Source organism: Schistocerca serialis, chromosome 1 (assembly GCF_023864345.2).
Source record: "Schistocerca serialis cubense isolate TAMUIC-IGC-003099 chromosome 1, iqSchSeri2.2, whole genome shotgun sequence".
Lineage (NCBI taxonomy): Eukaryota > Metazoa > Arthropoda > Insecta > Orthoptera > Acrididae > Schistocerca > Schistocerca serialis.
This window is the reverse complement of record NC_064638.1, coordinates 677,303,633-677,316,488: the sequence shown is the minus strand read 5'-3', so window position 1 is coordinate 677,316,488 and position 12,856 is coordinate 677,303,633. Positions and strand designations below refer to the sequence as shown.

At 35.9% G+C, this 12,856-nt stretch overlaps 1 protein-coding gene across 2 annotated transcripts in view; it reads right to left on the bottom strand.

The window, feature by feature from the left end:
* LOC126480126 (ionotropic receptor 25a) overlaps positions 1-12,856 on the bottom strand; it is a 417,221-nt gene that overhangs the window by 303,809 nt on the left and 100,556 nt on the right. For both annotated transcript variants that reach the window (XM_050103840.1, XM_050103842.1), the window contains exon 4: positions 2,615-2,774. In XM_050103840.1, the coding sequence (XP_049959797.1) occupies positions 2,615-2,774 (160 nt within the window). The remainder of the gene's footprint in view (positions 1-2,614; positions 2,775-12,856) is intronic.

The window sequence follows — 12,856 nt, the reverse complement described above, 5'->3', positions numbered from 1 at the left end:
CAAATGTCAGACAAGCCTGAGAAAATAGAATATGGGAGCGTAATCTGGCTAGGGCGAAGGCATGTTTGCGGAGGGAATGTAAATAAAACTTAATGGGGTCGTTGTGGGGGTGTTGTGAGGGTGACATGGTATTAGAAGGTGGAAAGTGTAACATGAGGCTGAAATGAAAATGAAAATAAAAATATACGGGGAGGGATAAAGGTGGACTTGAAAGTAACTGGAGATCTGTTGTGAAAAAAGGCGAAAAGGTGTTGGTTACAGCTGGGCTATGTTGGACTTGGGTTGGTAGACAACGATGTGCACAAAGGTTAGGTGGTTGTGTTGCCGCCAAAACACGTTAGAGGACGGAGAAATTCGAGAAAATTTCGAAAAAACTGCGTGTAATATTTTAAAAGGAGTGGTTTTGTGGTGGAAGATTATGAAAATGATGCTAAGAATTGTCTGACGAAGAAATAATGACGTTAAAACCTGTGGGAAGCGGCTAAAAATTATCAGTGATGTGGGAAAAACGGAAATGGAAATAAAGCGAAAGTTATTAGAACTAGCCGAAATGGTTGTTTAAAAGGTGAAAGGAACTGTTTGTGAACTAGAAATGGTGGATTTTATAGCGGCGGTAGTGTTGAAAGCGGCAAAAAAATTTTTTTGTTTAATGGTTTAGAAGTGGGTTACGTATTATTGAGTATACATAGGCGGGATAAAATTGTACAGCAGATTACGGTAAAAAGGAGAAGGTGAATACAAAGTGAAACTACTGGCAAAAACAGAAAGAGAAAATAAGACGACAGAAAAGATTTCGAAATGCAACAGTGACAATAACAAACGTAATTGTTGGGTTCAAATTAATGATATCAATACAATGGAGGGAAACATTCCACGCGGGAAAAATATATTTAAAAACAAAGATGATGTGACTTACCATACGAAAGCGCTGGCCGGTCGATAGAAACACAAACAGACACATACATACATACAAAATTCAAGCTTTCGCAACAAACTGTTGCCTCATCAGGAAAGAGGGAAGGAGAGGGAAAGACGAAAGGAAGTGGGTTTTAAGGGAGAGGGTAAGGAGTCATTCCAATCAATCCCGGGAGCGGAAAGACTTACCTTAGGGGGAAAAAAGGACAGGTGTACACTCGCACACACGCACATATCCATCCACACATACACAGACACAAGCAGACATTGTGTCTGTGTATGTGCGTGCTGTCTGAAAAGTTCTCATCCTTGCCCATAAATTGCAGCACTACTTGTGTGACATTTTCCCCCTCACATGGGTACATGTGTTAGTGGACATCATGTAAAATTGCAAATCATCCCAGGTAGGCGTTGAATGTAGGCAGTCATTTGAAGCAGTTGTGTGGCTGGTGTTGTAAATGGAGAAAATTGAGTGTTGTGCAGTGGTTCAATTCTTTGTAAATGAAGGTTCAGCACTGACCAAAATTCGTTTGGGGCTTGCAAACATGTATGGCAACTCTTTGCCTTCAAATTCCACCATGAAGAAATGAGCAGCAAAGTTTATAAGTGACACTGAAAGCATCCGTGATGATCCACTTGAAAGACATAAAAAAAGTGCAAGCTCACCAGAAATCATCAACAAAGCCCTTAATACGATTTTGGAAGATTGATAAATAAAGGTGAATGAAGTTGCTAATGTTCTAGGGATATCAAACGAATGTGTTGTTCACATATTGCACCAGGAATTGAATGTAAGAAAGCTTTGTGCAAACTGGGTGCTATCTGTGCTCACTGTGTACAAAAGTGTCTTGGCAATGGGGAAATTGAGGGATTTGCATTATGAAGTGCTGGAACATCCACCATATTCCCCATATTTGTCTCCCTTGGTCTTCCATCTATTCTCAAAATTGAAGAAATTCCTGAGTGGTCAGCGCTTTTTGTGCAACCAAAGAACAGTTGTAGTTGTATATATTGTACCTTGCAGCACTTCCAGAGGAACACTACAGAGAGGGAATAATGGCTTTGGAACATTGATGGACTGATATTAGAAAAATAAAACTTGTTTGGAACCATAATTTGTCATTTTTACTATCAGGACGAGCACTTTTCAGGTTTTTCTGTTACATATGAAGGATGTGTGACAGGAGCTTTAAAGCTATTGCTCTTTTTCCTGATGTGAGAAACATTCTCTCAGACAAATACATCTGTGTGATATACATCAAATTGGTGAAAGTGAGTGTCTGCCTATTCCATTTATCCAAATAAAACAGTTTCTGTGTCAGTCATTTGTTTATTTTGGAACTATGCATTTCAATGGTTAACACTGTTATCTTGAATTGTTTATTTGCAGGGCTGGTGTTGGTGAAGAGTACAGACATCTTTTCAGAGTTGCAGACCAAAGGCAGTGTAGGTTATTTTATATTTTTTGAGGGACAGCAGAGGTGTAAAAAGGTCTCCATACTGTTGTCCAATGTACGTCCTCTCCACTGCACATTATTTTCACTGATCAACAGTCTCTGTCCTCAGAATGCCATCCCTTAAGAGCAGAAAATCCATTTATCCCATTTTTTGTTTGTTAGTTCTGTACTGCAATTTACACATTGTAATGTTAATGAGAAGATGAGTGTAAACATTAATGCTGTGCACTGTGCTTACATACCGCAGATCACCTTCTTGCCCACAGGATGCAGAGACTGTTGGCAGTTCCAGGGCTCTTGTGAAATACTTCACTGCTTCAGAAGACACATCTTGTAATGTTGTATCCAGTATGATATGAATTTTTTTATTCTGATCAATTGATGAATTGTATCCAAAACACACTACAAACAAATATGTAAATCTTTAGTCAAAAATGGCACACATGTGATTAAAAAGAATACACAAAATCAACAAAATGAAAAAATTAAGGATTATGTTTTGCACAAAATGATATATGACAGACTTTTTCATCATCATCATAATCATCATCATCATTATTGTCATTGGCATTAGGATCAAAGTATCAAGGTGGCAGACAAGGTGATAGTTCATCAAGTTTCTTCATGAAATAATGTCAATTTTGCTGTTAAGAAGGAAAAGTATTTAAACTGTAAGGAAGAATTCCCTGCATTGAATCAACGTGTGTTGAGTTACAGTTTACAATCAGTGCACTGAAAATGGACATCTCAAGTCTTCAGGTAAAAAATAAGTGAGCTGAATACAGTACAAGTTCTGCAAAGCACACTGTCTGTCACTGAAAAGCAGACAAAAATTACATACTGAAGCAGCATACAATAAATGCAAAATCACACTAAAAGTGAACATACCATTAAAATAAATTCTGCCCACAAAAGCCCCTTTAAAGTTTTATATAGTAATAGTACAATGAGAAATCTCAAACGACATACAAAAGAAAGGGAAATATGCTAAAGCCTATTAGTAACAGTCATGGCAGATATGTTATACACTGGAATATAAATGGTTTAAACACCGATGCTTCAGACAATCAAAACACCAAAATAGACAAATTGGAAATAATTGTGTCAAAATGTGAAAATACTAGAGTTGTTTTTTTAAATGAGCACTGGTTTACTGAGGACAAAAAAAAATTTAAACAAAATAGAGAAGTACATGCTAGCAAGTAGCTTTTGCAGAAGAAACAAGTTACATGGTGGTTCATGGATACTTCTACATAGTGATATAAATTATGAGACCAGAAATTGTTTCAACTATTTAAATGAAGAGTTTGTGTTTGAGAGTTATTGTTTGGAAATAGTGGACTCAATAGCAAATATTGTAATAGTCTCAGTATACAGAATCCCAGGGAGGTCAACAACAGAACTATTCTTATCTCAGCTTTGAATTATGCTCAAAGACCTTTGCAGAGAAAAAAAGAAAAATATTGTAATAGCTAGTGATTTTAATGTTGATATCACATGTAACAGTAGCTATGCTTCAAGATTCACTGACTTAGTAAAGAAATATGGTTTAAAATTGAATTTCATTGAATCTACCTGAGACAATGGCCAATCAGTAACCTCTATTGACAGTGTTGTAATTAAATATGTATATCAAGATGTGTATAATTTTTGTTAACATCTAGGTATTTCAAACCAGTGTGCATTTTTCATTGAGCTGCCACAGAGACATAGGAACATTTTATATATGAGAAGGAATTTTAGCAAAGAAAACGTACTAATATTTAGTAATAAGATGAAAGAGAAAAAAATGGCCTTTGTATCACTGTAACTCAAGTGATGAAAACTTTGAGAAATTCCTAAATAGTTTTCTTGGTGTCTTTAATGAAACATTTCCACCTAGACTGCAGCATTAAAATGACAAATAAATTATAGAGGATTACCCAGGACATAAAAATTTCCAGTGGAAGGAAATGGCACCTACACAGAGAATTAAAATATAATAAAGATACTGATTTCATTGAATGTATTAGACTCTATAAAACCATATTTAAAATAATTTTAAATAACAGGCTAATTTTAAACCATAAAGATAAGACAAAAGTTGTGTGATCAGTCATTAAATCTGAGTTTGGCGTTAAAGCCTGTAACCAAGAAATTTCAAAAATTGACATTGAAGGAAATACTATTGTAAGTCCAATTCATATACCAGAGTACTTTAATGAATTGTTTACAAATGTAGTGAGGTCTGCTGTAGATGTAATACATTATTACAACAAAGTGAATCTCTTTGGCCTAAATGAAAACTCTGAAAACTTTACAAATTTTTTAAAAGTTTCTGTGAAGGACATAGAAAATGCAATCCTAACATTAAACAACAAAAAATTGGCAGGTTGGGATGGAATATCCGCCAAAGTTATTAAAGTGATACACAATAAAATTGCAAACCCACTAACTCAAATAATAAATCAATGTTTTGAAGAGGGCTGTTTCCCAGAGGTACCGAAATTTGCTGAAGTCAAACCACTCTTGAGGAAGGGATCAAGAGAGATCATGGGAAATTATCATCCTATCTCAATTCTCCCAGTCATATCTAGAATATTTCGAAAACTTGCTGTTGCCTGAATCCAGAACTTCATCAAAAAATATCCTGTTTATTCTAAACAATAAATTTGGTTTCCAGCTGGGGGAAAAACAGGAAAGATGCAGTGAACAGTTTCATTGAGAAAATAAGTACTTTGTTATACAAGAGAAACAAGATGGCAGGAATTTTCTGTGGCCTCACAAAGGCATTTGATTCTGTAAACCATGCATCACTTATTTAAAAACTTGAAAAGTATGTCATTAGCAACAGTGCCCTACAATGGCTTCAATCCAACATATCAAAGAGAAAGCAAAGAGTTTGCATCCCTTTAAATGGTGCAAATTATTTTTCTGTCTGGAAAAAATACCTCAGGATACATACCAGGCTGAGTCCTGTTTCTTTTCTATGTTAATAACTTAACATTCAATACCAGCTCCCCATCAGTTCTGTTCACATATGATACTTCTCTCTTAGTTGAAAATCAGGATTTGGAAAAAAAATCCCGTATCTGTGATCAGTACCCTCAGTACCTTAGAAACTTGGTTTCAGCTAAATGGGTTAAATCTAAACATATCTAACACTCACACAATGCAATTCAAAACCAAACAGTCAAAATGTGAACACATTAAGATTGTTCATAACAACAAAGATATAGAAGTTGACTCAGTCAAAGTCTTAGGTTTAAATGTAGAAAGAAATTTTTAAGGTGGCAGGCACACATTGAATACCTAGCAAACAAACTGAGCAGCTTTTCTTTTGGAATGCAAATATTATGAACAGCAACTGACACGGACATACGAAAAACAGCACTTTGAATCCATGATTAGGTATGGGATTGTTTTTTGGCTAACTTGACAAACATAGTGTGGATACTAAAAATACAGAAACAAATCATTCTAAATATGTGCACTGCAAATCATAAAGAACCATGTTTTATATATGAGGTTATTACCTTTTGTGCACCAGACATGAATTATTTGAGGGAAACCATTTTGTTTATTCATATGATACTAGAAAAAAAGACAATTTTATGCTCCCCATCCACTGCCTCAAACTGTATGCCCATGGACCTCAATATATGGGAACGAAAATTTGTAATAAATTAAAAGGGAACAAGATAATGCAGGTGAATTTAGGTCAACTTAAAAGAAAGCTACATGAGGCACTGACACTGAAACATTATTACTCTGTGTAAGAATTCATGCAGGACAAACTGGAAATTTGAGCAGGACACAACATGTTATATATTCCAAGAGATATCATTATAGTTTTATTATTTATTTTAGTGCTATTATTTATTAGCATAAAAAATCGCTTTAACAGTATTATCAATTTTTGGCATGTCTCCTCTTCGCAAACCAAATGAATTGCAAGTGTATGTCATGAGACAAATAAACCACATTTCTAATAACCTCTGGAATGTGGCTGGTGCATTCTTAAGCCCAAATGGCAGCCACCAATATTAGCAGTTCCCCATGGAATGGTGAATGCAGTATTTGGCTAGACTTCTGGAACTACTTCCAATTGGTGATAGCCACTCTTTAAACCAATCATGAAGAATTATTTACAATGACAAACATTGTCCAATGTTTCTGTTATATTTGATGTAGGATATGCTTCCATCATTGTTCTTCAATTCAGATGTTGGTAATCACAACAAAATCTGTATTTATTTGCCCAATCTAATGAATGCTTTGGCACAGTTAGAAGGGGCACTCCCCATGGACTCTCTTCAGTAATGTCATCCTTCAACTGATGATTGGTGAATTCCTGCAGTATTGCTTGCAAGTACTGAGATACCTGTGTATGGTTTTTTGTACATAGGAGGATTATCCTCCATTGGGATTTGATGCTGTGTCACATGTGTCACTGTTCATGGCCCTCTAGGACTGAAAAAATTCATGAATTGTATTAACAGAATTTCCATAGCTATTCTGTCTTTCCCTCTTAAGAGCTGTGTTTGCTAGTGTAATGCAGATGCACTGACGGTTTTTGCTTGTGGTGAAGGTCTTCACAATCAATCCATGTAAATCATCCTTGACAAAATGTTCATATTGGCAATCAATAATCCTTTTAGCATATCTATTTTGCCAGAGCAAAAATAGTCTTTACTTATTGGAACTATGTAATTTCTGTCTACTTCATGCAAGACTGCCACACTCCTACGTACAGCATGCCACAATCCTATGTACAGCATGCCACACTCCTATGTGCAGAACAGTGTGAAGTATCCAATTTGTCATTGTGTTCCAACAGATATATAACAGACAACATATTGTTTGCTCACCCAGAGTAATTTCTGCACAACTGTTGTTACCATATCATGCAAATTGAGAGTTAATGAATGTGTACACAAATTGTTCAGTTCCACCTTCTTGATTACAAACCTTACAACAAAGTGTCATCTCCAGTGATTGTTACCAGGTGGAACAATGGCTCACTGAATTTAATAGTGTTCTGTGAAAAATCAATTTTTGTGTTACGTTTATTCAGAAAATCCAGCTGCAGGATTGCAGCGTATCCTCAGCAGCATGGAGGAATACTTCCATATATTGCCAAAAATTCCTTGTTCCACTACAGAAATTGAGCAATATTGTCCCAAATGATGGCACATCAATGTCCCCCTCTCCATCTACTGTAGATGATGGAAAATTCAGTCTGTTCCTACCCAAAAGGCCCAGACAAGTCATCAACACATGAGCCACTCTGTCCACAAAAAAGTTATGTTCCATTCCCTTCACCACACCCATCTAGCAACACTTCACTTCTGTGCAGGCCCTTTTAACATTATGCCTTACTATGAATACCATCTGGTAGCTGAGGCATTCCCATCCTTATAATGATGCCATCTACTTTGCTTTGCCCCACCAACCTGCACTCATAGCATTGTGGATAGTGGCACTATTTCTGAGTGTGGTCTACACATCCACACCCATAGCACTTCTGAGGAAAAACCTCTCCATTAACCCTGTATCTAAGTCACTATGTCTACTTCCTCTATTTGCATAATAATTTTAATTGCACTAGCCAAATACTTTTGATTCTCTATCCATTCCCTCCTTGACAAATAGTGTGTGAGTAATAAAGGGATATCCTTTTGTGGAACTGCCAATTGTAAGTGTAAAGATAAAGGAGATACAGGTAAGCAAAGCAAATTGGTAAAATCTCAGGTACTTTAACCTTGAACATGGATGCATAGTGATTCCTAGTGTGGAAGAAAATGTACACTATGTTTGCCAGTTCGTACAACTCTATAATTGTGCTTTGTTTGTCAGGAACGTAGTATGCAAGATGTTGTGATTTCTAAAGTTCTGTCTTATCTTCTTCTTCTTCTTCTTCACAGATGGATCACTTAGGACAATGTGTAATCAACATTTGTTGGCCTTCCTTCATACGCAATGAATGGACTAGTTTTCATTGTGCAGACCACATATGTTGGCTAGTTTTTCTCTCTTCTTCCTCAAAACCCCATGTGTTTGTGATTTTTCTGATTTCATTTCTGTCATGTAGATTTGGAGACCCTAATTCTCTCAGGTCTTTTTCTGTCTGTTTGTACCAGTTTGATCTTGTAGTTTTGTTCTTTAAAAATGTATGGATTTTGTGCGTTAACCTGTTTGAGGCCATTCTTTCTAAATGCCCCATGAATTGGATTCTTCTCAGGCACATTGTGTCTGTTATTTTGGAGATATTTTTATATATTTCTGCATTTGGTTTTGGATAATGCACACCATCTTTAGTTCTTGGTCCTAGGATTTCCTCATTATTTTAAGTTCTTTCACATCTAATTCCCCTTTTAGTGTTATGTGTTGAAGATTTAGTGTCTCAGATGTGTAGAGACCTTCAGGTTTAATTACAGTTGTGTAGTGTCATATTTTGCAGTTCCACTAGAAACTCTTTTTGTTGTAAACGTTTTTTGTTAACTGAAATGCCATCTTCATTTTCTGGACTCTTGATCTGATAGATTTCTTTTCATTACAATTTTCTGCAATCCATTCACCTAAATATTTAAATTCTTTTACTTGAGAAATGTAGTTATTACCAGTTTTGAGATCAGAAGGTGCATCTTTGATGTCAGTCAAAAATTTTGTTTTTCCAAAAGAAATTTCTAATCAAATTTTTGCTGCCTGCTCTTGCAATAATTCTAGCTGTTTCTGTGCATTGGTAATGTCTTGGGTGATCAGTGCCCTGTCATCAGCAAATGCTAAACAGTCTAATTCTATGCCCTTACATTTTGGTCCCAGTCTGTGTGCTGGTGCACCTGCTTTTCTTCATTCTCAAACAACTTTTTGAAGAGCACAACTGAAGAGCACTGGGGACAGCCCATCCCCTTGTCGTACTCCTGCGTCTATTTCAAATTCTGTGCTCAATTCTCCCATAAATTTTACTTTGGATTTGGTCTCTGTAAGTGTTTCTTTTATGATGTCTTTTGTCTTTGGATCTAGTCCAAATTCTGCTCACACTTCAAAAAGGGATTCTCGGTCTGTACTGTCATATGCTTTTTCAAAGTCGACAAACGTGATGACATAACTTTTGTTTGAAGTACTATGCAAATATTCCATTGAATTTTTGAAGTTAAGGATTTGTTCTACACATGATCGACCTATTCTGAATCCACCTTGGTATTCGCCTAGTTTTCAATACAGCTGAGGTTCTGCTCTGTTTAGTAGGGCTTCAGACACAATTTTGTATGTTATTGACAATAAAGAGATCCCACGATAGTCTTTGGGGTCTGTTTTACTTCCTTTTTTGTTCAGACGATGTGTGATTGCTGTCTTCTAATATGTGGGGATTTTTTTCAGTTTTCCAGATATCTACAATTTCTTTTAGTTTTGCAATAACATTTTCTCCTGCTCTTTTCCATTATCCTGTGGTTATTTGGTCTTCTCCTGATGCTTATATTATCTTGCTGTCTTATCTATTGACTGAGTTTAAATCTATGACACACTGTACTTGCACATTCATAGAACTATACTATTATGTTTTGTAATAGATCTGTGCTTAAGAATTTGTTACATACATACCATGATACTAAATGAGTAGAACCCATTAGCTACTAACACCCTATCTTATTCTATAATTTGCTCCTGTGAATGTGTACATGTTATGCAGGTCTTGAAGTCACTCAAATCCATCTAGAATGCATTTACTGAGGTTAACGAAGGCAATGTTGGCCTGACGTACTCGAAGATACCCTTTAGCTACACTGTCTAAAGGATCATCCTAAGAAATATCAAATTAAGATCAGCCTGAAGGCGCCTAAGTAAGGTGAAATGTGTACTTGATAAATAAAAAAAACTAAAATTGCAACCAAGACTGTTTTCAACTAATACTTTATTCATTTTGTAATGTCAAAACATTTTTTGCTGGTGTGTAGCCAGTGTGCTTTGGATTCATGGGTCGATCCCCACATCGTAAGCTTAGGTCCTAATATTTTTTGATTATTTTCTCCTTTCATGGATCAACATATCCTTAAATACTGTGGTTGATGTGGCTGATTGATTTTGTGTTATCTGTACCCGTCATTTTGAGTTCTTCAAGTTGGCTCACTCTTCGTACATTTAGACTCTGAATTTTTTTTCTCTTCTCTTTTGAAGAGGTAAACTTGCTATTTTTAATTCTAGTAATTTACATTGTCTCTGCACTTATTTCTATAATTTTAGTGTTGTAATATTGACTTCGTATCATTTGCTTTGTGACAGAATGTTCCACAGGTCTGAAAATCTGAATGCTATGTGCTGATACATGAATATATTATGGCTTGTATAGTAGATATTTTTCTTATATTTTCTGTAATATGTTATGTATCAGATACTTCTATACATCTATATTCTACCTTTTGGCATCATTCTGTACACCATTTGGCAAACCTTGTAGTAAGTCACAAAATATTGTAAACACATTGTTTCCAAATTTTGTGAGAGGGATATTGTGAAGGGACATCCTCCTTTAGCATTACTTTTCTCAACAGAAGTAGTTGATACCAGGAATATTCTCGAATTTTGAACAGGTTAATATTATCTCAGTTGTTTTTCTAAAAAATTTCATATGATTATGTACATGAGTTGTTATATTTCAAGCTAAAATCTATAAAAAGAAATTACTTTATTTTCATTGTTACAATCGATATGTACTCACTCTGTATGTACAGTTAAAATTATTTTTTTAGAAACATTTGAAATTACTAAATATTTGGTACGCTTAAAATTTCTATTATTAATTACACAATCTGATACTGTTTATTATGTTTATTTCTGGATTCATGAATAAATTAATAGAATTTCATTTGTCAAGAAAATTTGTAAACTCTTTGGAATATTGTTATTACCACAGAGTGAGGAAGCAGTAGTAGGTATGCCTCTGATGTGACTGGACATGTTTTTGTATTTTGGAAGAACAATGTAATTTCAGCTTCGTTAATGTGAAAATTTAAAATGAAAACAAAAATTTGCATAGGCATTCTTCAAAATTAAGTACATCATTTGGGACCATGAGAACCTAAAATGTCAAAAATTGCAGCTTCAAGAATCAGCCCCAAGACATGAAGAACTGGAGCCAACTACAAGAAAAGAAGTAAAAAGTTCATTGTAAATCTTTCTCCTCTCATATTTTTGAGAAAAAGAGACTTTACCATTGACAATAGTAGTGACATCAACAAATTGTGAGAGGGTAGATTACAAAGTGCCCTCAGACACATGTCTAGTGCTCTGTGCTCTTTGCTCTGCCTGTTGCAGCATAATTTTATTTGTTTCCTCATTCTGCATTAACTCATATGCCTGTGTACTAATTTTTCTTATTCTATTTAAGAATGTTTTCACCAACTTGTTTCATTTCTGTTAAGCTGTTCCCTGAAGAATCTGGAACTATTCTGCTTGCAGCAATGCCTATAGTTATTCAAATGTGCATGCCTTACTCAACCCCTCATAATACATTACAAATGGCTTTGCCTCACCCATCAATCATAACTCTGTCATGTGCAAATGCACTTCATCCAACTAATTATTGGACAAGAAGCATAATCCAGATTGTCAGTAAATGCTGACAAATCCTCTGTTGCTCCAGCTGAGAAAGGAGCCACTAGACTAGCTGCCATGGGATGCACAGAAGGAACAGGTGCACTGAATGAAGCTTTTGCTCTGCCATCCAAACTTGCTCACAGTGCCTACATGCATTAGCAGTTGTTTAAGTGTCCACCTGCCACTGTAATATGGCATTCTTCACTCAGTTCAACCACCTGATTTATCAAAGATTTGACTGATTGTTGTATTGGCATTGCTCATGTTTCTATCACATATGCAACCTCTATCTATCAACAATACAAATTATCTAATTTACACCAAACATTAATGAAGCAAGGGCAGCTACCAAAACCACTCAAGCATAAGTACAAAAACAATGATATTAATCCTTAAGATGTATCATAGCTCATCAAGATTTAGTACTGATGTGTCTCATGCCCGTGATGTCAGAAAGATCTATACATAGCTGCCACAGCCTGCATACTAGGTAATTCATGACCCACTAAATTACAATATTGGCATCTCACCAACCATGAATTGTACTTACATACAATTTACTCTGAACTGTGGTAAATCCACTGGTGCCACAAGTTTCACAAATTATAACTTCATGTTCCTATGCCCATCACTCCTATCCACCATGGCTGCATACTAAACAAATCACCAAGACCACAAAAATAAAAATAAAAACCTCATTGTCCAAAATTACGCTGATGAACTGCAGGCTGTAGCTGGAGACCTGGCCTTGGATCCTGCTGCAGACATCTGTGATGACTTCTCATGCCACTTATAGAGACCATTATGGGGAGGGGGGAAGGGGGGGGGGATAGCAGGCCTCTACTGTTGGTGGTGAAAGTTAATAGAGGTCAGATGGTAAGTAGTCCACCACTCTGGATGAGGCAGAA